A 27,821-nucleotide genomic window follows, 5' to 3' on the forward strand; every position below is an offset into this window, starting at 1 on the left:
GGGAGTGATTAAGAACTGGTTCAGAGGCAAGCAATATCGCCCTGAACCTACCCCAGAGAAGAGAAAGCGCGAGACCCAGAGAACAGTACCGGCAATTTGCCACACTACCCCAGAGAAGAGAAAGCGCGAGACCCAGAGAACAGTACCGGCAATTTCCCACAGTACGCAACCTGATATGCAGTTCCTTGCTAGTAAATCAGTTTGTGACATTTTGAATATGAAGAGTGATATGTAAACACACGTTCTATTCTACTAACTTTTCAACTTTGCCTCTCCACAGCCCACCCCCAAAAATATTATGTATCAAGGATTGAAATCTTAAGACTGGGGGTCTATGATGGCATAGTAGAGTTGATGATGGACACATGACACATCCTTTTCCAAGCATTGTCTGTAATTAGTATTGTTTACTGTCAGTCGCAGTAGTGCTGAGAAGCCACAGTCATGGACCAGGACTGCATTGTGCCAGGTGCTGCACAAACACAGAACAAAAAGAGTACCTGCACCCAGAAGCTTATCATTCCAGTCATGTTTTTTATCACTTTCAACTAAAGCCTGGTGTAGTGTGATCAAGTGGATAGAGTACTAGATTGGGCCTCAGAAGACCTGGGTTCTGTTCCTAGTTTTGCCACTAGCCTGCTGGGTGACCTTGGCAAGTCACTCCCCTTATGTGTGCCTCAGTTCTGTAAAGTGGGGACAAACCTCTTTTTGTAAAATGCTTTGCGATCAACTGATGAATAAGAACTTGTTGGTGGAGGTGGTGGTATTCCTACAGATTGTTGCCCGAAGGTGGGTCCTGCATCCATGCAGACCCCCACTAAATTTGCTGTGTCCGTGCAGAGGTTTACTGACACATAATTTCTTCCTGGACTGGGCCCTTTTTTTAAAAAAAACAAACCCTCAATGAAACTAATATTTTTCTTTTGAATTTTTCACTGACCAAAATGAGGAATTATGATAATTTCTGCAAAAATATTCATTTTGTCCAAAAGCCACTTTTCATCTAAATGTCTTTGATCGGCTCTGGTAGTATAACAGAAGAAAGGTTGTCAAGTATCAGAGGGGTAGCCATGTTAGTCTGGATCTGTAAAAAGCAACAGAGTCCTGTGGCACCTTATAGACTAACAGATGTATTGGAGCATGAGCTTTCATGGGTCAATACCCACTTTGTCGGATGAATGACGCTTTTTACAGAAAAAAGGTTGTGTTTTGTGCGATTCACAGAGGATTTTGTATGAACTCAGTTTACCTATTCCTCCAGTTTATCAATAATGGCTAGATTCTCTCCCCCAACCTCCCTCACTTCCCTTAGTCACACTAAATAGTAACTTCCTGTGCAAAGAGTCTCACTGATCATGGTGTAAGCTACTTCAAGCATATCTGGACTTTAGTTGGTCAGCTGCCCCCACTCCATTTTGTGTTAGTTTCTCTTCTGTTGCTGGAAGAAAAAAAATACATTCATGTTTTTTATATCTTAAAGGCACAAAAAGGTGGCAGGGGAGAGGGAGCGTTTGTTTTTCTAATTGACTAGGATACCAGTTATGTCTCTTTAAACAATCTCTAATATTGGCTATTGCAGACTGATATAGAAAATTCTATTTTGGCATCTAGATAACATTATTTAAGGTATTTTAAAGCATGTATGACCTAAGTGTACTCTAACCGATTGCTCACATCTCTTTTTATACTCTTGCTCTTCATTATATGTGACAAGATTTACAGGGAGTGTCTATTCCCATTAGGCTCTCGAACATTGTTTTACCACCTATAACACAGAGCATGTTGTTGATTTTTATTTTCCTTTACTGTTTATTTTCTAGCACAAAATTCTATAAAGGAGATTAAAATTACTCAAATGGGACCTGATCCAGCTCCCACTGAATTAAATGAAAACTGTATGGATTTCACTGAGAGTTGAATCAAATTCATATTGCTAACTTTGCTGCTATGCTTATTATAGCTGTCCCTGGAAATGCACCTTTTTTATGCAGTTTTCTTACCTTGTATGTAGTAAAGTGGTTTTTCTTTACTAATTTGAAGACTCTAGTTATCATATCACATTTGATTGTTTACTTTTTTAACAAACATAGCAAAACATTTTTGGATATTCTTGATACATTTACTGGTGGTTTTCTATATTCAATATCTTTGAAGTTAGTGTTTCCTATTATCAATTGGGATTTGGGGATTTGACAGTTTTTAAAGGAGTAATACACTTATTCAGTTTTGTGAAATGTTGATGGGTAATACCTATTTCACTAGAAAGTTCAGGCTGATTGGCTATATATATGTTGTGGGGAAGGGAGAAGGGGAAAGACTGACTATATTATATGTTTGACCCTTGTGATCAGACTGTGGTTGGTTGTTTCAAATGGAAAGGCTTTGTCTCAGTTTCAGTCCGTACAGGTGAACTTGGAACCTGAATCATACTGTGTGCCTAGGGGTATATTCATTTTTTCCCTGAGCCAGAATATCAGTTGGAAGTTTCAGTTCATAATGGGCTTTAGAAAATGGAAAAGTCCTATAGTGAGGTATATTGACTTTAAGCCTGGTGTAAGTGGGTAAGTAGCTCAGATGAATTTGGCTCAGGATGTGAATTTAATATAATAAAAATAGGCCCAGTTCCTGCCAAGACTTATGTGCTGAGCTCAGTGTGACTAACTATGAGCATAAAGATACTCACATATATAAATATCACAGGGCCAGGGACATGGTGGGTTTTCTCACATTTTTCAGCAATTAAGAGGTAGATTAAAAAGAACAGGCACTCTGTAACCCACAGAACATTTCTGGACTACACCACTAATGTCTTCTGGTATTTATATAACTCAACTTGAATTTTACGGTATAATAAACCTGTGTGTTTTCCAGCGCCATCTCCTTTATGTTTAAACCTTAACTTACTTCTGTGTGTAGGTCCTCTGACACACACTAAAAGTGTCTTTTGTGTGTAGGTGGGGGTAACTCTTTCTGTTTCCAAGTTAAAACCTAGTGGGAGATTCAGTTAGTAAGTTCTCTAGCTAAAAGTCAGTGGTACACTGTAGTAAAGCGTGACCAGGGCTCAACCCTCCTTCAGGGAGGGGAGGGGAGCCACGCCGGCTCACCATGCTCCGGCCTTCCGGTTGGGCTGAGCAAACAAGGCAACACACAGTCTGAGCTCAGGCCCTTCAGCAGGGGCTGAGCAGCTAAGGCAGCAGTATATAGTTGAGCCCAGGCCCTTGGGCAGGGCAGGGCAACACCCAGTTTGAGCTCAGGCCCTTCAGCAGGGGCTGAGCAGCTAAGGCAACAGTATATAGTTGAGCCCAGGACATGGGCAGGGCGGGGCAACACACAGTTTGAGCACAGGCCCTTCAGCAGGGGCTGAGCAGGTAAGGCAACCACTGTAGATGGCCTCCTTAGGCAAAGGGAGGGGGGAGTCTGCCACCCTTAAAGGGGTGGCAGGGGGAACGCAACCTCCCACTCACTGCGTTCCAGCCTGCGGGCCTAGCAGTGGTTTCAAACGCTTGCGTACGGTCAGTGGGGCGACCTCGACCGAAACACACTGACATCGGCTTCAGCGAGAGTCCTGCAGCCTCAGACGGGAGTCGGTTGCCCCCGGTCCGCTGCCACTTCCAACACTCCCCTTCCGGGGTACCTGCCCTTCAGCCGGCGTCGTCGTCGGGTCCCAAACCATGGGCTTCTCAGCAGGCCTCAGGGGCCGGGAGGTCCAGTCCACCTCCAGGTCACCGGGTTCAGGCGGTTGGTCCAGTCTCTCCAGGGGTACGGGTTCAGGCGGTCTGGTCCAGTTCCTCGGCGCGTACCGGTGTCTCGGGCGGTCCGGTCCAGTCTCTCAGGGTATCCTGGGGTTAGGCGTCCGGTCCAGTTCCTCCAAGGCCGAGCGTCAGACCGGCTCCCGTGATCCTGCTCAGGTATTTGGCCAGGGAGGTTCAGGCAGTACCTCCTCCCGCCCTCGATACCGGGCGCGGGTAGGGCGGGCCCCAGCAGGACTCAGACCCTCAAAGCGTGCCTTCTCTGGCAGCCTCCTCCTAACTGAGGGCTGGGGCCGGGCTTTTATACTTCCTGTCCCGCCCCTTGACTTCCTGGGGGTGGGGACAGGCAGAGGGGGCCTTGAACTTCCGGTCCCGCCCCTTGACTTCCGGGGGGGGCGGGATAGGCGGCCGGGCCTCTGCCCGGGGCCGCAGGTTTTCTGGCCTATTCCCTTCAGGAGCGTGGGGGAGCGGGGCCCCCTCGCTACATACACTTTTTTCTGCATCCTCTGGAATACTTCATGCTATTTTGTTCAGGATAATTCTCAAGTTCAGGGTTTTTGTTTGTTTTTTAAATAGATCTCTTCTGTTTTCAGCAGCACTTCCCCCCCCCTTTTTGCAACAATTGTACTTCCATTTCCACATTAGCAGAAATTCGTCACTAGCTGACCAATTATTAAATATAGCTTTAATTATGTACTATTTGAGAAGATATTAAAGACACTTGCTTAAGTTTTCCTGTTAATGCCTGACTCCTTTTGGATCTCTTCCTCATCTTCCTCACCAGTACCTATCTTACAACTTCTTTTAAAGACTCTGTAGGAGAAGGTAGAGCCTGACAATCACTATGGGCCTGATCCAAAGCTCAGTGAAGTACACCGAAAAACTTCATTGACTTCAGGGGGCTTTGAAACAGATTCTTGCCATATGTTTAGGTTTTTATAATAAGGATTTATCCGATAAGTATGGTAAGAATGGAACTAGTCCCTGGCTCAACCATCCCACTCTGAGCTATGATGCAACTACTTCACCGTCCTGTACTTCTGATAACTAAAAGGCCAGTATGACATTACCCAGGGTACAATCTGGACTGATGAACAGCTGTCCCCCCCTCTGTTCTCCATTCTGGGGTGTCTTTTACACTGCTTTGCTGTGAGAGCAACCACTCCTGGTGTGCCCCCACATAGTCTTCAGCATGTAAATTAATCCCAGTTATACTGCAAGAGTGCTATAGCCAGCCACTCTTGCATTACGCTATAGAGCAACACCAGCAAATTCCCAGTCCCAGACTTCCCCTCAGAAATGGACAATACAACCTCATATAAACTCTGTCATTTTATTAATATATGCCCATAGCCATTGTTAAGTGTTTGACATTAAACGTAATGGATACTTTTGTTATGGCGTGTGCAGTGGGAGCCATTTTGCATGGAGACAGAGAAATAAAACCAGAGTAGGACTTGTGCATAAAGGAAAACAATCTTAATGGCACAGTTGGGAATCAGCCTCTATTCCTTTGTGTGAGTGTTCTGTAAGCAGCAGCTCTGCACTGGAGAAATTAGTCTGATCAGAAAAAAAAAACCTGACTCAGTGAACAAATCTTACTTGTGGATGCAATAGATTCTAAAAGAATTGTCTCACAACTAACACAGCATTTCTCCCCAGATCTGTCTGCCTCAGACATTCAGTGAAAGATTTTCTTTGTATTTTTCATGTCTGTTAGCGCCTACAGCCTTCATCTGTCTTGTTTAGATTGTAAGCTCTTCAGCACAGGGACAGTATCTAGCTAGGTATCTATACAGCACTTAGTACCTAGACGTTCTAAACAGAGCTCCACTGTGCTATCAGAATACAATTAACTACCAATCCTGGTAAAACATGGCATTATTGCAGATACTACCTCCAAACTGTTAACCAGGAAATTACATTTTTATTCATTCTTCTCTTGCACACCACAAATACTGAAGGTGATATTGGTGTATCTGCCACGGCAGCCGTATCCTAGCAGCTACAACATAAAGGAGTTTCCTTATCCCCATTACTTCTACAAGGAACAGCAAAGAAAAGTGGAGGAATTCCACCCTCTCGCTACTTTAAAACAGCTCCTTCTTTTCTCAGACTCTTTAAACTTAACAGCCAGACAGGCAAATTCCAAACAGAGTACCAGCCATGATCTCTTGAAGTGTGCCATGAAAAGGTCCATAAGCCTCCATCTGCTTTAAAGATCTCCAGATGAAACACAAATGCTAATTTAGAGCAACAGCTGCTAATGGATTGTTCTCATCCATACAGGAGACGGCAATGATTTCAGAGCAACTGGAACAGTAGTATGGGAAGAATGGCTTGATTCATATATATATGTATGTATTTGCATTTAAAAATATGTAGAGGTGCCCATGCAAGGCTGTTGGGTGTAGAAAATATTGACCTATGCTCACCCTATATGCAGTAGCCTCAGGAAGTTAATGGGCTTTGCAATGTACTTGAAGGTTAACAAATCTGAATACTCTGGTGAACTTGGGGCGGGGGAGGGAAGTAAGTTCCAAAGTTAAGAATCCTCTAACTCCCTCTTGCACCCCAAGGAACCCCAAGATGGAGTGTTGTTTCTTGGGGCACTATCTGCCGTGGTGCTTCCATGGAATAGTGCACCACCCCGTACACAGGACTCTACAATGGTGAGGCAATCAAATGCTATGCCAGTGTTGCCCATCTGAGTCTACAAATACTGCATCATCCCCAGCCTGAACCTATAGAATCCCATAGTCATTATTTTGTCTCATCTAGCTAGGAATATCATTTGAGTCTGGGGTGCACCTGGCAGGGAGAAGTGGTAAGTGTTCTCACCTAGTCTAAACTGTAAGTGTGTGTTGTCTTAGATCTTCTTTCTGAAAATAATTTCAGATGAATTGCTGGGTATTATGACATAATAGCTTGTACTCATTACCATAAATGTCAAGTATCAGAGGGGTAGCCGTGTTAGTCTGGATCTGTGAAAGCAGCAGAGAATCCTGTGGCACCTTATAGACTAACAGAGGTTTTGGAGCGTGAGCTTTCGTGGGGTGAAATACCCACTTCGTCAGACAGCAGGTAGTGGAAATTTCCAGGGGCAGGTATATATATATGCTAGCAAGCAAGCTAGAGATAACGAGGTTAGTTCAGTCAGGGAGGGTGAGGCCCTGTTCTAGCAGTAGAGGTGTGAAAACCAAGGGAGGAGAAACTGGTTCTGTAATTGGCAAGCCATTCACAGTCTTTGTTTATCCAGAGCTGATGGTGTCAAATTGCAAATGAACTGAAGCTCAGCAGTTTCTCTTTGCAGTCTGGTCCTGAAGTTTTTTTGCTGCAGGATAGCCACTTAAGGTGCCTGCTATAGTGTGGCAGGGAGGTTGAAGTGCTCTCCTACAGGTTTTTGTATTTGCCATTCCTGATATCTGATTTGTGGTCCATTTACTCTCCTTTCACTACGGCGCACACAAATGGACACAAATCAGATATCAGCGAATGGCAATATACACAAAACCTAGGAGAGCACTTCAACCTCCCTGGCCACACTATAGCAGACCTTAAGGTGGCTATCCGCAGCACAAAAAAACTTCAGGACCAGACTGCAAAGAGAAACTGCTGAGCTTCAGTTCATTTGCAAATTTGACACCATCAGCTCTGGACTAAACAAAGACTGTGAATGGCTTGCCAATTACAGAACCAGTTTCTCCTCCCTTGGTTTTCACACCTCTACTGCTAGAACAGGGCCTCACCCTCCACCCTGACTGAACTAACCTCGTTATCTCTAGCTTGCTTGCTAGCATATATATACCTGCCCTGGACTGGAAATTTCCACTACCTGCGTCTGACGAAGTGGGTATTCACCCACGAAAGCTCACGCTCCAAAACCTCTGTTAGTCTATAAGGTGCCACAGGATTCCCTACCATAAATGTATGCATAATACTTCTTACATTTACAAAAATACCCCTTGGTAAATCTATCAGCCCTCAGAGAATCTATTTAAAAGCCAGACTGATCCATTTAAAAGAAAAATGATATTTCAGAGTTATGTTTCATCTAATCTGAATAGCTCAACTAGCGACTAGGTGAAAGGAATTGTTGCATATTAAGGGTCTATAAAGCATTTTGCCACAGTCACAAGAATAGAAAAAAAGGATACACAGAAGGATGCTAATGAACGAAGACATGGCATTCAGTGCAGATCTGCTAGCTGAGTAGTGTCTCATGCAGTCAGCACTTCCTTTTCTTTGGTTTTCTTGTGTAGTTTAATCGTATAAACTAGTGTACATGCAAGCATGAGAAAAAAATGATACTGCCAATCAAAAAGCCATGGAAATCATGAAGTAGTTAATAGGGGGCAGAGAGAAACTACAATATAATACAAAGGCTATTAAATTAGAGCATTAGAAATGAAAACTTTGGGAAAAATACATTTGGAAATTTGGTACCCAGAGAGAGAATACTTCAGTACTTGTGAAAAATGTTGGCTTGAGAATGAGAGAATTAATTTCTGTTCTCATGTGAACACTCAGGGCCTGATCTGAAGCCCAGTGAGTCAGTGGAAAAACTTCTTTTGACTTCAGAGAGTTTTGAATCAGGTCCTATACAAATAATTTCTATTAAAGTCCGTGGGAGTTACTCATATCCTTCAGGGTGGGGAGAACCAGCTGAAGGAGAATGAAGTCCTTGCCCCACAGAGCATGGCAGTAGAGATGGTCAGAGAATTTAGAAGAAAACAGGTCTTCCCAACCAGCTCAAATATGCAGTGACAGTTCACATTCCTTCATGCTTCCCTAGGAGTGTGCTTCAAGCCTGACTTGAAGAAACTTCCTCTAGGAGTTGGTTAATTCTCCATGCTGATTATGTAACACATTTCAAATTCAGATTCTGCTCTTTGAAGGCACCAGATCCTTTATCTTAGATAGCATAAATACCTGTAATACAGAGCTGAGAGAGACTCCGGGGTCTACATGGAACAGAGTTCAAACTAAAATATCTCAAACACAGTTTGATATGGCTGGGCAACTTGATTTAATAGCCTAACAACAATGAGCCGTGTAGTTTAAGCTTTTCCGCTCTTTTACAGTACATAGTGTTCAAGGCCTGACCCAACAGAGCAAAACAACAGACTGCAAGTTACTTTCTGTACCAACATATTCCTAGCACTTTAAACCATTTTATATGTAGGCAATAAATGTTTTAGAACTCTTTAAAACATAAACTTATAGCACATTCCTGTAATGCAGAACAGAGACACTCAAGGGTCTGTATGAAACAGGGCTCAGACTAAAATATTTCCTCCATGCCACAACAACCCCAGCCAGCAACAGCAGGGAGTGTCTAGAAACTATATGCTCTAGGGAACATTGTGTGTGGTGGGGGGAGAAGGAGGTGTCTAAAAAGTTCACCCATTGTGAAAACTTCAGTTACCAAGGTAAGAACATAGTGCTCCCTTTTGTATATGCCGTACAATTATGCCCCTGGCTACCTCTGCTCAGAGTAACAACAGAGGGGAAGGAAGAAGCTGTGGTATGGCCCCCTATTAATTATTAGTATGTGCTGTGTGGGGCAGGGCCCAAAATATTCCTGCTTAGGTCCTCCAATGGGCTAGCACTGGCACAGGGTGATGGCAGGGCTAGCTCCAGATTTTCTGCCGCCCCAAGCAGCAGGGGAGGGGCAATTGGTAGCACTTCGGCGGCCGCTCAATCGCGCTGCTCCAGTCTTTGGCGGCAGGTCCTTCGCTCTCTTTACACTTCTTCGGCAGCAGTTTGGCGGCAGCTCAAAAAGGAAGAGCGGGACTGAGGGACCTGCCACTGAATTCCTGCTGAAGATCTGGATGTGCCACCCAATAGCGGACGAAGTGCCGCCCCGTTGTATTGGCTGCCCCAAGCACCTGCTTCCTTAGCTGGTGCCTAGAGCCGGCCCTGCGTGAAGGGTTTTGTAATATGGACACCTATCTGGTGAACTAATCCACCAAACTCATTTCACTTAGGGTGCCAAAAAGCCATGAGATGGCAACAGCTTCTATATGCTACTGACCATGGTTGGATTTGAACCTGATATGAGTAGTTCCCTGTACTCTGAGCCATCTAATTCTTCTTGTAGCAGATTTCCAAACTTACAGTTATCGCATATTAGAGCACCTTCTTAGGCAGTTCAGAGCAGTACATAAAATCAGAAGTCAAATGGAAGAGTCCTTTTGATTTCAATGAGATTTGGATCAAGAGCTAAAAAAGGACAAGATCTAATGTACATTGTATAAAACTCCAAAACATAATCACAAAATCACCTAAGCCACTAGCAGAGATCACTACTGAAATGTTTTAACTTTCATTTTTTTTCATTATTAATATTTTCCTTCCTTTCCTTAGCCAAGAAGATCAGGGACACAATCGCATGCTCCGGGTGCCCCTAAACCTTCAGCTGCCAGAAGCTGGGACTGGACAACAAGATGTCTGAAATTGCCCCGTTCTCTTCATTTCCTCTGAAGCATCTGGCACTAGTTGCTGTCAATGATAGGACACTTAGTTAGATGGGCCACTGGTCTCTGACCCTGTATGGCTATTCTTATGTTCTTTCCTCTGTCGTCTTTCTTGATCTTGTGTTTTCTATTTTCTACCTAAATGAGCCAAAATCCTTTAGGAAAAAGCAATCCCCCTTTGGTGCCACCTGATGTCCTTGAAATAATCGTGTGTGACCTTTGTCCCATTAAATTGGGCTACTAGGGCTGTCCTCCTAATCAGGATTAGAAGAGGAAAAACGGCACTTAACCTTGTTGTCACAAGTGAGGTACACTTCAGGCTAAGGGATAAGACCTACTCTACAATAGATGCATTAGGGCTTGTCGGTATTCAGTGTAGAGTTAAAAGCATCTGTAAGCATATTTTATATAGAATAATATCTCTCTGTGTTGTAACGTGCTACCCTCAGGACTGGGGAGAGGAAAGGTTTTCTGGAATTAACTGTTAAAGTGCTATGGCAATAGCTTTTCCAGAAATGAATACATTTCATAGGTACGAAGTGCTATATGTATAAACCGGTGTGGTTTATGTTACTGTTCTGAGAAGTGAGAGATAGTTAGTAGCATCAATGGTTGGAGAATTTAAAATCTTCACTTTCCCACTTTCAGAGCCTTGGCAGAGATTTTTAAAAATGAGTGTCTACAAGTTGCCTACATATGAGCTTACAAGTCTTTTAAAGAAATGGTCTATCAAGGTTTGGCAATCTCGGTCATGATAGTCCAACAAAAAGATGAGAACACAAATTATTTTATGAGAACTGTCAGTGTGTAGTGCATTCTTTACATTAAAGAAATCTATTAGATGAGATTCTAGCAGTGTATTCTTTATGTCAGTAAACAGGTCTCTTGCGGCGTCAGCTTCTCTGGTAAGAAAAAATAAAGATATTTCCCTTTTCTGAGTTTAAAAGAAAATCACTGAATCCTACGTCATGAACAGAAATGTTACAATATTATGGGTTGTTTTTACAGCTACTCTTCTTTGTACTACCTCAAAAGATGTTTGTGCTTTGAGCATAACAACATTTATTACTTAATTTTCACACTTATCCAGACATAAGGAAGGAAGAAAGAATGAGACAAGAAAAGAATTGGCTCACTAAGCTGCAGCTCTTGCTCACTTATTTATAGTAACAATGGAGACATAAGCTAAATAGCATTAAGTGGATTTATACAACATGTTTAGGGTGAAGAGTGGGACAGTAAAAGACAAGAGAATGAACCTAGCATTGAAAATCAATGGAAATCTGTTTTAAAAATGGGTAATTTTATGATTAAGGGAATAGGAAACACAATACGCTTTTTACTATCATCAGAGCAGCGTCTGAACCTCAAAGAAGAAGGTAGCTCCATCTTGAGGGGTTAAACTCAAAATAGAACCAGTAACATATGTGCAGCTAATTTGACCTAATTAGTTGTTACTAGTTCCAGGAATTATATGAAGAATCTCATTATATAGGTTAGATGCATGATAGATAGAATCTTGGCCTTTGGCAAAGATCAAAAGTAGTATCAGTAAATATCGGATACATTCTCTATCTGGGTATGATGTCCAGTACTTGCAGAGCAGGTGATGTTGAATTTCTAGAAAACATCTACCATCTTCTGTTTAAAAAAAATGTTAATGATACTTATCAAAGTCTTGCCCTCTTATGTGGATGCTCCATTTATGTTTGTAGTTATAGGTGCAAAGGAATAGACCTTTTTTACCTCATGAGTGATAGAATGTCAGTAGTAACTAGTAGGGAAATCCAATGACTTTATCTATTTAAATGAAGCTAAGCAGGTCCCCGTCCTTGTCCCCCACGCACACTAAGGTGTGTTTTTAATTAATGTTTAATATGTCTGAGCTGGAGCCCCCAAGGGGTAACAAAATTTTGTGTTAAAATTTGTAAATCTGCATTAATCACTATCTTCTTATTTCATTTGTATTACTGTAATGTCCAGGAGCTCTAATAATGGACCAGGACCCCATTGTACTAAGTGCCATACAAACCTATAACTGGCCATTGGAAGTCAGTAACTTAGTGCCTGACGCAAAGCTTATTGAATCAGTGGGACTCTTTATTTATGGACTTCAATGGGCTTTTGGCTTAGGCCCACAATGAAGTACAAAAAAAAAGAGTTAATTATGTGCTGCAGTGGATTTGAAACCAGGTGACATTATTATTAGCTTTATCATTATAAACAGGAAGCACCATGGCGTTGCCATAAAAGAGGGACACGTTTTTTTTCTCCAGCAGGAATTGAAACATAAGTTGTTCATGGTGATGATGATGGTTATGATCTTACTGAGAATGTACTTTTCATTCCAATAAGACAAGAAATTTTCCAGATGAAAACATGTGCCCATTAGGGGCCTGCTCTTGTAATCCTTACTGAGATAAAAATCGCCCCCAGTGAAGTCAGTGAGGAATCTTGCCTGAATCAGCAGTCCAGGATGGACTCTGAGGTCTTCATGTGGCTTCTCAGCAGAATGAATTCACTATGATGGAAAGTAATGAATAGTATGGAGAGAAGGCTTCAGAGAAGGAAAACATACACATGAGAAGGAAAACTTGCAAAATGAAATTGATACAGTAAATTACAAATCTCACAAAATGAGACAGTTCTTTATACTGCCTTCTCCTGAGGACCTGGAACTAATCTTTTCAGCAGTAGATCCAGGAATATGTATGCCATGTCAGGGGTTCAGTAGTTCTTGTGAGTACATTGCTCTTTTAGTAGTTATTGTATTCATCCAGCTACATATAATATGATACCAGCAATAGGTGCAGAAGTGCAACTGTAATTACAATCTCTATTTTTGCATACATTTCATTTTTTTCATAAGTTCCTTAGCTTTTGAACTTTCAAAATATTATGGCCAGGTTTTTCCTTAAACGGCAATTAAAATAATTCAGATGAGGCAAATGCAACCAATAAGATCAGTCAATGCCATCCACTTGCCATGGAAAAAGGGTAATCTGAAAGCAAAGAGATGGAGATAGGCTCTTCCCTGAGAAGAATGGGTTATTGCTTAAAGTGCAGAGCACCTCAGGCCTCATTCAGCTGCAATTACTGGTGAAATTCTCATTGCTTTTGATGAAACTGGATCAGACCCATATACAACCACCAAATATTATTGCCTTCTGTGATGCAGTATTTTGCTAAAATCCTAAATGTGAATTGCAGGATAGAGTGGACAATATGTCTAGGACACACAAACATTTTAGTCTTAACGCTAAGGCTGATTTTTTTTTAAAGGTGCCGTGGGGAGCTGGCTGCCCATTAATGGGACCTGGGTGTCAGACGCCTTAGGCAGCTTTGGAAATCTCAGCCTACATGATGATGATGTTGTTGTCCTGCGTCCTTTTTCTGAAGGCACCTGAAGAGGAACAATGATAGAAAAGACCAGTGAAGCCAGGTAATCAATCAGTGGATTCTTCATGGAAATAGCACTGAATAATCCTAGTGTTACCTTATTAAACAGCCCTCAGGTGTGTGTATATTTTAAACGAAGAACAGATACATGAGCATGGATATGGTGGTGGTGGTGGTGAATCATTTGTCAAAAGCAAGGAGGATCCAGCTGACCTGCCATAAATCATGTTGGCTGAAAAGTAAGCAGGCAGTATTTGCCTGCTTGCTGAAATGATTCATTAGTATTAACATAGAAGTTCAGTAGGTCACAGGAGCATCAGCTGTCCTGGAAAGCTTAGATGAGAAGCAAGAGTTGAAGTTCGAGATACCCTAATGTGCAGGGATACTCAATTCTGTAGACTTAGGAAACAGAAGTAAATGCAACCCTCTTGTGGTAGAGTATATTTTCTATATCTATACTGAGTCTAGACACCAAGATTTATTTTTTTTAACAACAGTTCCTGTCTGCATATATATAACAAACGGGCAATGAGATATTTAAGGCGAAGGAGCTTATTTAGATGTTCTTGGCCAAAGAATTTCTCTCTCCCTATTATTGGGCAGCATGAGGAGTACCAGTTAGCTTTCTGCAGAAGAGATTTAATTCTTTGGTACCATATACAACTATAACAGTGTAAGAAATAAAACAGCTTTCCAGGTTCTTTTACAAACTCAATTAAAGCAAGTTTGATTTATACCACTACTCTTGTTAATAGAAGTTAGGCATACCTTTTATTACCTCGGGACTTGCAGTACTACCTTTATAGTTCCATCTTTCAAAGATGCACTTTGCAGCTAAGAGAAGTTATCCAAATTCAGCTGTGTGTTCCCCCCCCCCCCCAGGAAAAGCAAGTTGCAAAGTACTTATAAACAGTGTTATATCTGTTGAATGTTTGAGCACTGTAGCTATTTTCTCAAATGTAGACCACACAATGAGTGGTCATGATATCATAAATTTCAATTTTCATGCTTTAAAACTCAGATCATCAAGGACTTTGCGTAAAATCCAAGGTTTTTAAACAAAATAGCCAGCCTGCCAAAGCTACTTGGACTCTTGGCATTTTTAAAATAACATTGATTACAGGAATATAACAGACAACTTTGCTCATGATTTGCTCTTTTCTGTTATGTTTGACACTATATTAGAACATTTATCAGAGATTTTAAAAAGCAATTTTTACCTTTCAGAAATTATATATAGCATCCTTAAAAGCAATGTAAACACCAAGGAAGAAATGCAAACCATCAGACTTAGGGGTCAAGCACTGAAGTTGATGATCAAGATTTAAGTGACATCAATGAGAGAGAGATTAGGCCATCGAGACTTAAATGTACCCACAAGATCATTAAAGCAATCCTTTGGTCTTTTTCAGACCAAAAAAAACAAACAAACAGTATCATCCACATGTACAGTTTATAATGTTCTGGATCGTTATACGAAAATAATTAGAAAAGCATTTTAAAGTCTGATCCAAAGCCCATTGAAGTGGATGGGAGTATTTACCCTGGACTTCATGAGCTTTGAATCAGGCTGATAGCCTCAAACTTGAGTACAAGGGTTACAGAAGTTTAACACTGGAGATAACATGGCAGTATTACTGTGCAGTAGTGTAGTGTTGGCACTGAAAGTTTAAAAAAAAATCTTGCGGAAGCATAATATACTCCTGTGTCAAATGGAAAATAACTCCTATAATAAGAATATTTGCCCCCAGCTACTGATCTGATTTATTCCCTGAAAAAGTCAGAAGTGCTGACAGAAATATTGTTTGAGATTTTTGGATTATTTTCTATGTTCTTTGTTGCCTTTCACGTATTTTAATATCTGCACACATTTTGAAGGACACATACATTTTATATATATGCTTGGTAGATTTTTTTTTTATAATGTCTATTTATTTGCAAGCATTTTTAGATAGCTATTGATTTTAAATTTTCACAGATATAGGAAATTAAGAGCAGAGAGTCAAATAATTATTTAATGACAGGAGATGTTGCCGTTCAAAAAGTTAGTTTTCTAAACAGTTAAAACCCAAATTGTCAACATCACATGTCAAAATATATAGTCAATATCCTTAGATAAACAAAGTATACCTGTTTTTACCATTCATCTGCTAATTTGTCACAAACTTAATTCCAAACCATTTCTTTCTTTGCCTATTTATAAATTTTGATTATATACGGAAATTGTGTGTGGTCAGATTGACAGCTACTGATTAAAAATGTAATCCTTCTATGCACCCCAGGTATATAAATTCTTTCGGAAACATGCACTTGCATAATATCACTTTTTTCAGTTTAAATACAGATCTCAGCCTAACTTCTGCACTAAATGACAGCTTGTGAAGTCAATAGGATTGCATAAACGTAAACAGGGACAGAATTTGGCGCAGAGTATGTAACGGTGCACAAGGAAGTGAAACTCTTCATGATTTAAGGACTAATTTAATGTATAATTGACTAGCGGTGGCAGAGACAAGCATTAAGCGAGCGCTACATTTTACTCAAAAAATTGCAATCTTTCTTTTACACATCCCATTAAAATCAAATTATGCTATTTCGCCTCCTCCTGTAATGGGTTATGTTTCTCCCACATCAGACAGAATGTCTGTAAACTAACCAAGCTGGAGGTGTAAAGTTTTTATCTTTCCCGTGGCTCGTATTATTTACTCTACTCGTACCAAGAAGGCTAGGCTTCTCCTCCTCTGCCGCTGGCGGGTCCGCACACTAATGCGTTTGCAGGGACGTAAAACAAATGCGGAGCCTGATCAAAGCACGAAGTGAAGCAAAGCACGGCTGACTCTGGGCAAGCGATGGCTGGATGTGTGTGTTCCGATGGCGGGAGGGAGGTAGCAGGCGGGCGCGGGGGAGGGGGGCTGCAAGCAGCCTCAAACGTGGTCCTGTTGTCAAATCGGTGTTTTCTTCTTGTCAATCTGCTCCGATTGGGGAGACGTGTCTGGCTTCCCAAGCAATCAGTGCGCAGGCGCATATCATTCCCGAGTCCCAGTGAAATGCTCTTGGACGTAGCAAGGGGATCACCCTCTTTCTCTGTCTGCGTCTCCTTCCCTCTCTCCCCTCCCCCTACCTCTCTCTTTTCCTCTGCTTAGTCCAGGCCCCCTTGTTGTTTTTAACGTCGGCTACTCCCTAGGCAACTATTCCCCCCCAGCTCCCGCTCCTCTAACCAGGCTCTCTGAAGCGAGTTCTGCCTGTTGATTACTCCTTCCCCCCGCCCCCCTTTCCTTGCTTGATTTCAAACCTTTGGATGGTGTTTTGGTGTCATTAGGAGATTATCAACCCTGGAGCTCCAGAGAGGGAGAGGGGGGGAGGCTGGAATAATAACACAACTGAGATTTTGACTCTGTCCTGCAGCCATCCCAGCGATCTCTGGATACCAGGTTGCATCTGGGGGTGGCTGGATCCCTCCCTAGGGCTGCTTCTGGTTGCTAGTAGATTGGCTCTGGTTGCCGGCTCCTAGGAGGCTTTGCAGCTGGGGGTTGCCGGCTCCTAGTTGGCGGCTGCTGCTGCTCCAGCTCGCAGCCCCCTCCCTCTATGAGCAGAGAGGCAGAGGAGCAGCAGCAGCAGCAGGGGACGCCAGGAGGAGCATTCGTTTCCCGGGGTTTATGAATGGCACTGACATGGAGGAAATACCGTTTCAGAAAGTCAAGAACAAGAGGAAGAAGTGCTGCCACTGCTGCTGCTCCCCCCCGGCCGCGGCGGGCGCGGGCGCCGGGCTGGGGGGACCCCCTCCGCTGCTGCTGCTGGATGCCATCGCCTGCGAGGACGAGTTCGACTGCAAGGAGCTGGAGTCCCTCTTCCAGAGCTACAACCTGAAGCTGGAGCAGACCTCCACCCTCAAGGCACTGGCCGTGCTCATCGTGCTGACCGCCAGCCTGGCCCTGGTGGAGCTGCTCTCCGGCCCCAGCCTGACCATCTCCAAGGGCTCGCACCCGGTGCACTGCATCATCTTCCTCTCCCTCTTCATCGTCACCAACGTCAAGTACCTGCAGGTCACCCAGCTGCAGCAGATCGTCAAGCTCACCCTGCTCTTCAGCTTCACCTTCTCCTTCCTCTGCTGCCCCTTCTCGCTGGGCGCCTACGGCCTGGAGCCCCCTAGCGCCCCCGAGCAGGGCATGTGGCAGCTCATGCTGGTCACCTTCGTCTCCTACTCGCTGCTGCCCGTGCGGACCCTGCTAGCCATCGTCTTCGGGCTGGTGGTGGCGGTCTGCCACCTCATCGTCACCGCCACCTCGGTCAGTGCCAAGAGGCAGCGGCTCTGGAGGACGGTAAGTCCCAGGGAAAGGAGAGGAGCAGCCGGGGGGTGGGGGGCACTGCAGCTGCTGTGTGTGCTGGGTGGTGGTGGTTCGGGGGTGTCCAGAGTTTGGGAAGTTTAGTGTGTGTGTGTATTGGACCTGGGATGTGTATAGAATGCAGGGACGGTGTGTGCATTGTGGGACGTGCGGTGTGTGTTTGTAGGTTTATGCATTGAGGAAGTGTGTGTGTGTGTGTGTGTGTGTGTGTGTGTATGAGTTTGTGTTGCAGTGTGTCTGTAGTTGTATTGGGGAAGTGAGTGTGTGAGCTAGACATGCGGTGCCTGTGTGGTGCATATTGGATGCATGGAGTGTGCCTATGGCTGGTGTGTTAATAGTGTATCGGGGTATTAGGTTTGCGTAGCAGCTACTGGGAAGCAGTGGGTGCTGAATAATCTGTGTTGGGACGTGTGTGTTTAGCGAAGGTATGTTGCCGTCTGCCTGCTGGTTCCCAACATCACAAAGTTTGGAGGGGGGATATAGGGATGAGGTGGATCAAAGTTAAGGAAGGGATATTTGGCTGCTGGGTGAAAAGGCAAGGAAAAGCTTTCTGACTTTGTCTAATAGTAGTAATAAAAAGTAGCAGCAGTACTTCGACGATGGGGACACTTCATGCGGTAGGTGCAGTCAATGAACATAAATAAATTCCATCTGACTCACTATAGACTTGGAATAGGTAGCTAGACTTGTTTGGTGAGATCGACATGAACTGATATTCTTATTTTCTCCACAGACTCTACCCCCAGGAGATCCTCTCCAACCCCGGACCCCAAATAGCAGAGCTCAGGGGAGCTGGAGAAACTCCTTGGAAGAGGGTGGGAAGCCAGAAATGGAAATCCCACCCTCTTCCTCTGCCAGTGTGCATAACATTTCCAGCTTCATTTCCTAATTCCAGCCATTTCCTCCTCCCCACGCAGATTAGTTAGTATGTAATTAAACTTCCTAACAGTCTTCCCCCACCCCCCAAAGAATTAAGCCAGTGATGCCTCCCTCTGCAGCATTTTTGGGAACTGTGCTGCTGCACTTCCTCCATCCTCTGTGCCCCCTCCCAGGAGTGGCTATTTATAGCCCTGCAGGGCTTTCTACAGCTCCCATGGCTTGATGGGCTGTATTGCGAATGGGGGAGGAGAGTAGGGAGATGCGCATGTTTGAAGCAATGGGGTTAGGAGTCAGGATTGTCTGTTTAGGTTCTATTATGTTGTGTATTTGAACCACTGGGAAAGACTGGTTTTATTCTCTCTAGTACTGGGTCAGTTATGTTTGCTCTTAAAAGGAACAATAATGGGTCTTAGAGATTTTAGATTAATATTTAGTGATACTTTATTCCTTGTTTAGATTATTTGCTACTTTACTGCTTTTGATTTTTGATGTTGTTCTCCTTGGTCATATCAGGCTGCGTCGTGACACTTAGACATACACCCCCAGACAGTAACACAATCACATGCACCAAGGCATGAATTCATACAATCTCACACACACACATATGGATATAATAGATAGTCAAGGAAGTGAGGTTGCTGGAACTACAGGATTACTCTTGGTTTGATGCTGGTGGACAAAATAAATTTTATGTTTTGAAGGGGAAGAGAGAGATAAGCCGAGCTTTATGATTTACCCAGATAATCTGATGTGTCTATTTTTAAGTGCGTGATTTAGAATTTCCATGAGAGAGAGTGCTGATGAAATTCAGGGAGGCTTCATTGAAAACATCCAAAACGATAAAAGAAAAACACTAAAATACTCTGCTTTGAATGGGGTTACAGACTGCTTCTTGTACCAGAAGTCGGGAACCTTTTACTCCCAAATGGAGCCCAGGGAATCCTAATCCCCAGGACATGGAGGCAAATATTAATTGATGCTGGGTTACAGCTACAAGTGGCACCTGCTGTTCCACCAGAATTAAACAAAGGATCTAACTTGCACGACCACGTCTGTTTATGGTATTCTCTTACCCAGGGCTTGAGGATAAATATTTTGATAAGCTTTTTGTCCTCTTATTGATCTCCCCTCAGCTAATCAACAGGCAGTGTTAAAAAATCCTGCTAGAGGCTGGTATAGCATTTGTACATTTTCCCCCTTACAAAATAATTTGTCATTTATACAAAGTCCCATGAGTATTATGCTTTGGTGAGAATATTAGGCAGAAATCTGCTCCAAGTTGAGCAAATTAATAGGTCTGTGAATTTAGCAGAGATGTATGTTACTTATGATGAAGTTGTCAGTTTTTCGCACAGTATTTTCACAACCGTTGAAATTCTGAAGCCTGCATAATACCAGAGTAATTGACTCTTATGTGGGCATCCTGGGGGAAGCACAGCCCTTTTGCAGGAGCTGCTCCTATGCATTGTTCTAGTTACAGGATTTAATTCAGCCTGCCCTCAGTGCTCCCTTCTGTGCTGGCCTATATGAACGCAGGACACAGTCCGTTGTCCAGGCTTGTGGAGCTGTGCAGAGCTGCAACTGAATGAAAGGGTTTGCATGGGCCCCGTAAACAGAGATTTACTGCAACCAGATGTGCAAAGCAATAGAACAACTGAGGTCAGCTTTTTCAAACATGGCCTCTGACTCCTGGGTGCCTCAGCTTTTGGGAGCCCAAGTTGAGATGCATTGGCTCTGATCTTCAGAAATGCTCAGTGCCCATAACTTCCACTGAAGTGAGTTGTCAGCAAAATCAGGCCCAACGTGTCTGAAGCTGGACTCGCAAAAACAGAGGTGACCAAATACAGAGGCCACTTTTGACAAGTTTTTGGCCATAAGATTTTCATTCCATTATAAACAGAGTTTCTTTATATCCAAGACCTCCATCAATGGGAGCAGGATCAGGGCCTGAACTGTCAAAATCCCATGGACTTCAGTGGTGCAGGATCAGTCCCTAAATGAGCTCTTCTGTATGCATAATATTTGCATTCATATAAAAGTATGAGCAATTTTGCATATTAAAACCAATAGACCAGCTTGTTGTGAAAATAATTTTTCTTGAGGTTCAAGCCTTAAGTGAACTTCACGAATATTTAGATCAAATGTGATTGTGGTTAGTAATGCAGGGAGTTGTTTATGGGGACTCCCTGGCTTATTTCACATAGCCTTCTACACCACTCGAGGTGTTCCGTCCAAGTCAGGGATGAAGCACATTGACGGGGTAAGATGGAGAAAATTGAACTGTAGCTGTCCTTTCTGTACCTGTTTGTGACTAAATGGGGGATCCCAATCCCCAGTGTTAACTGAATAATTGAAATAAAATAAAATATAAAGAATTGAGTGTTACTTATGTATAACATACCTGGGGTGCCAGGTTTCAGAGTGTTAGCCGTGTTAGTCTGTATCAGCAAAAAGAATGAGGAGCCCTTGTGGCACCTTAGAGGCTAACAAATTTATTTGGACATAAGCTTTCGTGGGCTAAAACCCACTTCATCAGATGCATGGAGTGAAAAATACAGTAGGAAGATATGCATACACATACAGAGAACATGAAAAGATGAGGGTTGCCATACCAACTCTTAGGAGACTAATCAATTTAAGGTGGGCTGCTGTTAGCAGGAGAAAAACAACTTTTGTAGTGATAATCAGGATGGCCCATTTCAAACAGTTGACAAGAAGATGTGAGTAACAATAGGGGGGAAAATTAGCATGGGGAAATAGTTTCTAGTTTGTGTAATGACCCATCCACTCCCAGTCTTTATTCAAGTCTAATTTAATGGTGTCCAGTTTGCAAATTAATTCCAGTTCTGCAGTTTCTCATTGGAGTCTGTTTTTGAATTTTTGGTTGTTGAAGAATCGCAACTTTTAGGTCTGTAGCTGAGTGTCCAGGGAGGTTGAAGTGTTCTCTGACTGTTTTTTTAATATTATAATTCTTGACGTCTGATTTATGTCCATTTATTCTTTTGCGTAGACACTGTCTGGTTTGGCCAATGTACATGGCAGAGGGGCATTGCTAGGGTGAAATCCTGACATTGAAGTTAATAATAAAACTCCTACTGACTTCATTGGGGGCAGGATTTCAACTATTTTTGTATATCTAGCTACAACATAGTCATAAAGATCGACATAGTATATGCAATCAATAGCATTTTAGCCATATGACTCTCATTAACTGCAGTGGGAGTCATGATTGCATGTTGACTACTTCTCCCTCACCCCCAGTGTTTTTGTGAGCAAAACCGTAAAGTAGTATCTGGAAAAGGTAGAACCTACAAAGGAGGATTTAATGACGTTTGCACTAGTTTGATTTATTTATGCAGTGCCCAAACATGTGCTAGGTGCTTAACAGCACAGTTAAAAAGATATAATCTCTGTCCCAAAAGCTTAGTCTAATTTATGTTGAGATGCAATGAGTGGGCGTTTTAGACACTAAAGGCAGATGGGGTGAGCAAGGGTTACTGTAATTACTTATCTGTGGTGTGGGCTCATCTTCATGTCTTAAGTTGCTGTTAAATTAACTTTGTATAACTTTAAATATTTTGTTCTCTTGCTCATTAACAGAACGTGTATATTACACCCCCCATAGGTATATCTTATACCTATCATATATATAATAATCCACCTGCACAGTAGGTGAGTTTTGTAAAGTAGTAGGCATGCGGTTGCACCCTGCTGATATAGAATTGTGTATGCAAACCAAAGAATTGCAACACACGTTAACCGAACAAAGCAGAAACATGGATGCCATTTTAAATTACCATAAATATATCTTCTTTTCAACTCTGTGGACAGAGCAATATTTTTGTACTGTACCCTTCAATCTATTTTATATTTAAATGTATTGCAAATTGAAAATGTATTGGGTCAAGCGAGTAACTAAATAATGCCAGCTTGGAAAATGGATGAGTAGAGGGGAACTGGTAAATTATGGAAAGAGCAGCCAGAGGGAGGCTGGTGATTTAGAAAATGTTGACATAACACATTTTTATGCCCTTTAACATTTAACAATTTGATTAAGTTATTGTAGACTTCCCAGGCCACTGGCAAAATAATCCACAAAATCACAAAGAGTTGTCCACATTTCGTGTTTTATATGGTTCGTATTTTTCTGCTAGTGTGGAAAAGGCAGTTAATTAACCACATCGTTGACAGGACTGTTGATCCCCCTGTTCCCTTTGCAAAACAGGGGGGGAGGTCTAGTGGTATAATAAAAGGAGTGGAAGTCAAGAGCTACTAAATTCTAATCCTGTATCTGATGCAGTCTTATATTGTTGCACTGGACTAGTTGCTTACTTGCTCTTCTTCATTTTCCACGTTTATGCAGTAGTTAATATTGGAAAGCATTATGTACAAGAAGTGCCAAGTATGTCCTTAGTCTCTCAAATGCTTCTGCATATCAGTAATCCCATTGAAATCCATGGGATTCTCCACATGCCTAAAGTCACAAAGCATTTGTAGGATTGGGGCCAATACTGGTAGTATGTTCAGTCTCCGTGTATAACTTCCAGCTGAATTTCATCCTGTATTTGAAGGAAACTTACTTGTGGAAGGGTGAAGGACACTGATGTCTTTGTAGTTAAAGTAGAATTTTAGTCTTCAGTTACAACATACCCTGAAAAGTGGTGAATAGGTAAGCTCTTGGTGAGCTGGAGATGGCATGCCATTTGTTTCTGCAGAGCGTAGAGTTGCATTATAAAAAATCACATGAAGGGCTACAGTTGTGAAGATGATTTTGCACATGTGAACAGAATATATGTTATTTAAGCTCAGTACCAATGTGGACACAAGAACAAATAGATACAAACTGGCCATCAGGAAGTTTAGACTTGAAATTAGATGAAGGTTTCTAACCATCAGAGGAGTGAAGTTCTGGAACAGCATTCCAAGCGGAGCAGTGGGGGCAAAAGACAAATCTGGCTTCAAGAATAAGCTTGATAACTTTATGGAGGGGGTGGTATGATAGGATAGCCTAATTTTGGCAATTAATTGATCTTTGCCTATTAGCGGTAGATATGCCCAATGGCCTGTGATGGGATGTTAGATGGAGTGGGATCTGAGTTACTACAGAGAATTCTTTCCTGGGCACTGACTGGTGAGTCTTGCCCACATGCTCAGGGTTTAGCTGATCGCCATGTCTGGGGTCGGGAAGGAATTTTCCTCCAGGGCAGATTGGCAGAGGGTTTTTCGCCTTCCTCTGCGCGTGGGGGCATGCTCCTTGAAGTCTTTAAGCCACAATCTGAGGACTTCAATAGCTCAGACATAGCTTATGGGTTAGATACAGGAGTGGGTGGGGGAGATTCTGTGGCCTGCATTGTGCAGAAGGTCAGACTAGACGATCATAATGGTCCCTTCTGACCTTAAAGTCTATGATTCTATAAACTAATAGTTTTGGCTTCCTAAGTCTGTAGACAGGCATCTTTAGTACCTCTGTTGCTGCTTAGGGATTAAGCAGGAACAGAACGCAGTTTCAAAACTAGTCAGTTTCTCAGCTGTGTTTGAGAACCAGTGGGCATCAGTGAAACTGCCAAAAATCACAGAGCTGAGGAAATCATTAACAATGAATAATTTGTCAGATAAGTTTAGCTACTTTTCTTCTGCTTACAGAATGTCTCTGAGCAGACAGTGCTTCCCTCAAATGTATATTTATCAAATTCTTTTGCACTTTAAGAAAAATCCTCTGAGTTGTTTGTTTGCATTTCTTTATAAGTATTCATTACTTAAGCTAGGCTGGATGGTTGTGATTGGTGAAATAATGTAGATTTTTATTTTATTTGTTTGTTTGTTTGTATCATTGCAGTCCTTAGGTACTCCAGTCACGGACCAAGAACTCCCATTGTGCTAGGTGCTATATTTAAAAAAAATGGTCATTGCCCCAAAGAGTTTACAGTTTTGTCCGCTGATTGGATGAGAATGTAAACATTTCTTTTGGGGGTTTTGTTTTTCATATCCCATTTCTGGGAATAGTAAACTCATTTAGAACCATGAGTACAACTGTAGAGACCTCAGAGGAAAGGAAATGTTATACTGATATAGTTTAGAAACTTACAGAATTAACTAAAATAGTGTTCCAGTACATAGTAGTGATACATTCAAAGGTTGGATATCTTGAGCTCTACCAGGACTAGAAACAAATGTCCCATTAGAATGAAAGCTTCTGGCTTTCTAACAATATAACATACCTGTCTCAAGCTCTGGTGCCTTGGAATGTGAGTAGCCCAGGTATGGCGGAGGGAGAAGACATGCAGACAGAGAAGGTGGTCATCATTGGGTAGGAGCATCACACAGTGTATGTGTAACTATATTTTTATAATTTTAGGCTTGAGCTGGTCACAGCAGCATAGTTAAGGTTGGGGCAGATATTTTTCCCCCCAATGTAAGTGCAAAATTTGGCTCTAACTCTTTATTTTATTTTTTCTCAGTATGAATTTCCCAATTACAGTTGTAATACAGTACACTACTGTATATATCTGGTATAGCCCAGTATCTAGATAAGGTGGGTTTCAGATTGTTTTGATCAGATTTAACGGCAATCATTAATCTCGACATGTTTCAGTGTGGCTTTGCATTGTGTGATATGATCCTTTCTAACTAGGGTACCTGTCATGAAAAGTTTCATTTATAACCTTCTTATTAAGTTTTGTTGCTTGACAGTGTAGGTAAATTATACTCTCTCATATAGTGACCTATGCTGCTTTCATTTCCATAAACAGCTGGCAAACATAAAATAACGGCTTTTGGCTGTCATGATTTTTAAATTTGGAGGGCCAGATCCTCACTTTCACTTTAGATGTAGTGACAACGGGAGTAGCACAAATCAAAGTCAAATGCGGATGGCACATTTGGAAGGCGTGAGAAGAGCCTAATAGTATCATCCTTCACTGTTCCTAAGCTCATGTTTGCTTCTCTGCATGAACACTAAGTTGCTGGGATCTCTAGATTTTGGGGGGGATATAGAAGGGGAACAGGGTGATACCATTCTCTGCAGCTTTATTCCCTAGCAAATTACTGAAATTTCGTAAGGAAATTCCAGCAGGACTTAATGCTACCATATTCTACTCCCCTTGGAATGTTGCTGTCAGGGAGGAAGCCAGTGGGAGTACAATTCCTGAAGGAGCACTGCTGCTGGGAATTATAGGAGACTGGGGAGCAACACAGAGGGCAGGTCCTCTTTGCAGATGCTCCAAGATCTCTAGGGCTGGGGACTAGAATCCTTGGCTTAGTATGGTTGGAGGGGCTTGTGAACCCCTCGTCCCTGAAGAAGGGAAGGTAGCTCGTGTTTTCTGTTACTTCTAAGCTGCAGAAATATGTGACTCCCCCTTCCCCCGCCCCCAACCACAGGACCACTTTTGCTCCAGACAAGATGATATAGCTCAAAATCTTTAACGATTTGAAGTACATAGTTCAGGAGTTTTGAGGAAACAGCATTTTCACTACACTGTCCATCCATCTGTACTAAATCTGGAGGAAATATTGACTTCAGTAGAGTTACTGTGGATTTACATTAGTGTTACTGGGCCAAATTCTCATCTCAGTATGGATAAATGTAACAATACAATGCAAATGTAATACAATGCAAATTTATTCTGAGTAGTATTTTCATACAAAGAGTATCCTAAAAATTCTTGTACAGAATGAAATAGTAAATTGTGATGTAAGGAGAGAACTTACTTAGGCCAGGCCAGGTAGATTACAACAGAAATACAGATCCAGTGTTGTCCAAGATACTATTTTCTTGGGTGTTTCAGAAACTGCAGGGCTGGTAAAATGTTCCATAGGAAAGAAGAAATGCACACTACCTGGATGCATTCAAATATAGCTATAGTATAAAGTGCTATTGACACAATCCAGAAGTTGCCTTTTCGCACAAAGGAGTGTATTGAATTTGCTAACAATGGTTATGCAGCCTCTGAGATAAACATAAGGATTACAATTAATTGTCCTTTCCAACTGTTGCCACAAGAATAATGTCTCTAATTATAGCAAATCTTCTAGTCTGTCTTTCTTTCACAGAGTACTTTAGTTGTTCATTCACATACTATAATAGCAGAGACATTTTTTAGACTTCTGTAATTCACTTATGAAGCTTTGAGGACTATAAGTAATTATCCACCCACACAGAATTAGGAAATAAAGCAACATTAATAAACACATTTATGATAGAGCCTTGCTTAAAATATACTCATAGTCTGAAGTATTGACGGAGCCAGAAAAAAGTACTGTGCTTGAGTAGTACTTATGCAATTCCCTACTTAAAAGTGGAGAATGGGCCAGTGCTTCTAATGTTTGCTTTAGTATTAACTGCCAACTAGATCATCTAGTTCAAAGTGAAGAATTCCTTCTTCCTGTACCGGCCTGTAACTGGGGTTGAACACAATGTTGGATGGTCTCATGTTTGAGGTTTGGGAGGAAAACAAGCTAAAAGAGACAATTAATAAATTCCATATTGCAGGCAGCAGTTCAACTGGGTCAGTTCACATTTTCGTAAAAACTACTTTCAAATTAGTAATGTTGTGTTTTGCCATGCTATTTGGTTTTGTTGCTATCATGAAATACACTCCTTCATAGTGCAGAGGGACCAGGCAAGGCCCTCATCCCACTTATGGTCCACTTAAGCCCTTACTACAGGCTTTGTGGAGACATGTGGGGTGTATAGGTCCTGCATAGGTCTTCTGCACTGGGGTGAATTCCACTCACTGCAAACGCAAATATAGTGGAATTCCATTTAATGGGACTTGCTAAGAAGTGTGATTATGTGCACTGTAATTTGTAAATAGCAACCACAATGAGAGGGAACCTCTGCTTGTAGAGAAATTTGTCTGTAAAACAAAAAATGACGTCAGCACCACTAGGCCAGGGTTCCACTGCATGACAGCATACTATTTGCCTATTTTTATATCTCAATCCTTGTCTTTTTTCTGTAGTTAGGATTGTAG

The 27,821-nt window shown here is 42.1% G+C and overlaps 1 protein-coding gene across 1 annotated transcript in view; it reads left to right on the forward strand.

Annotated features, from left to right (window-relative positions):
- Positions 1–16,988: 16,988 nt before the first annotated feature.
- The window catches only part of ADCY1 (adenylate cyclase 1), a 257,663-nt gene continuing 246,830 nt past the window's right edge, over positions 16,989–27,821 (forward strand). The window contains exon 1 of the mRNA XM_032796824.2: positions 16,989–17,946. Coding sequence (XP_032652715.1) covers positions 17,284–17,946 — 663 coding nt within the window. The 5' untranslated portion in view covers positions 16,989–17,283. The remainder of the gene's footprint in view (positions 17,947–27,821) is intronic.

This window comes from Chelonoidis abingdonii, chromosome 2 (genome assembly GCF_003597395.2).
Source record: "Chelonoidis abingdonii isolate Lonesome George chromosome 2, CheloAbing_2.0, whole genome shotgun sequence".
Taxonomy (NCBI): Eukaryota; Metazoa; Chordata; order Testudines; family Testudinidae; genus Chelonoidis; species Chelonoidis abingdonii.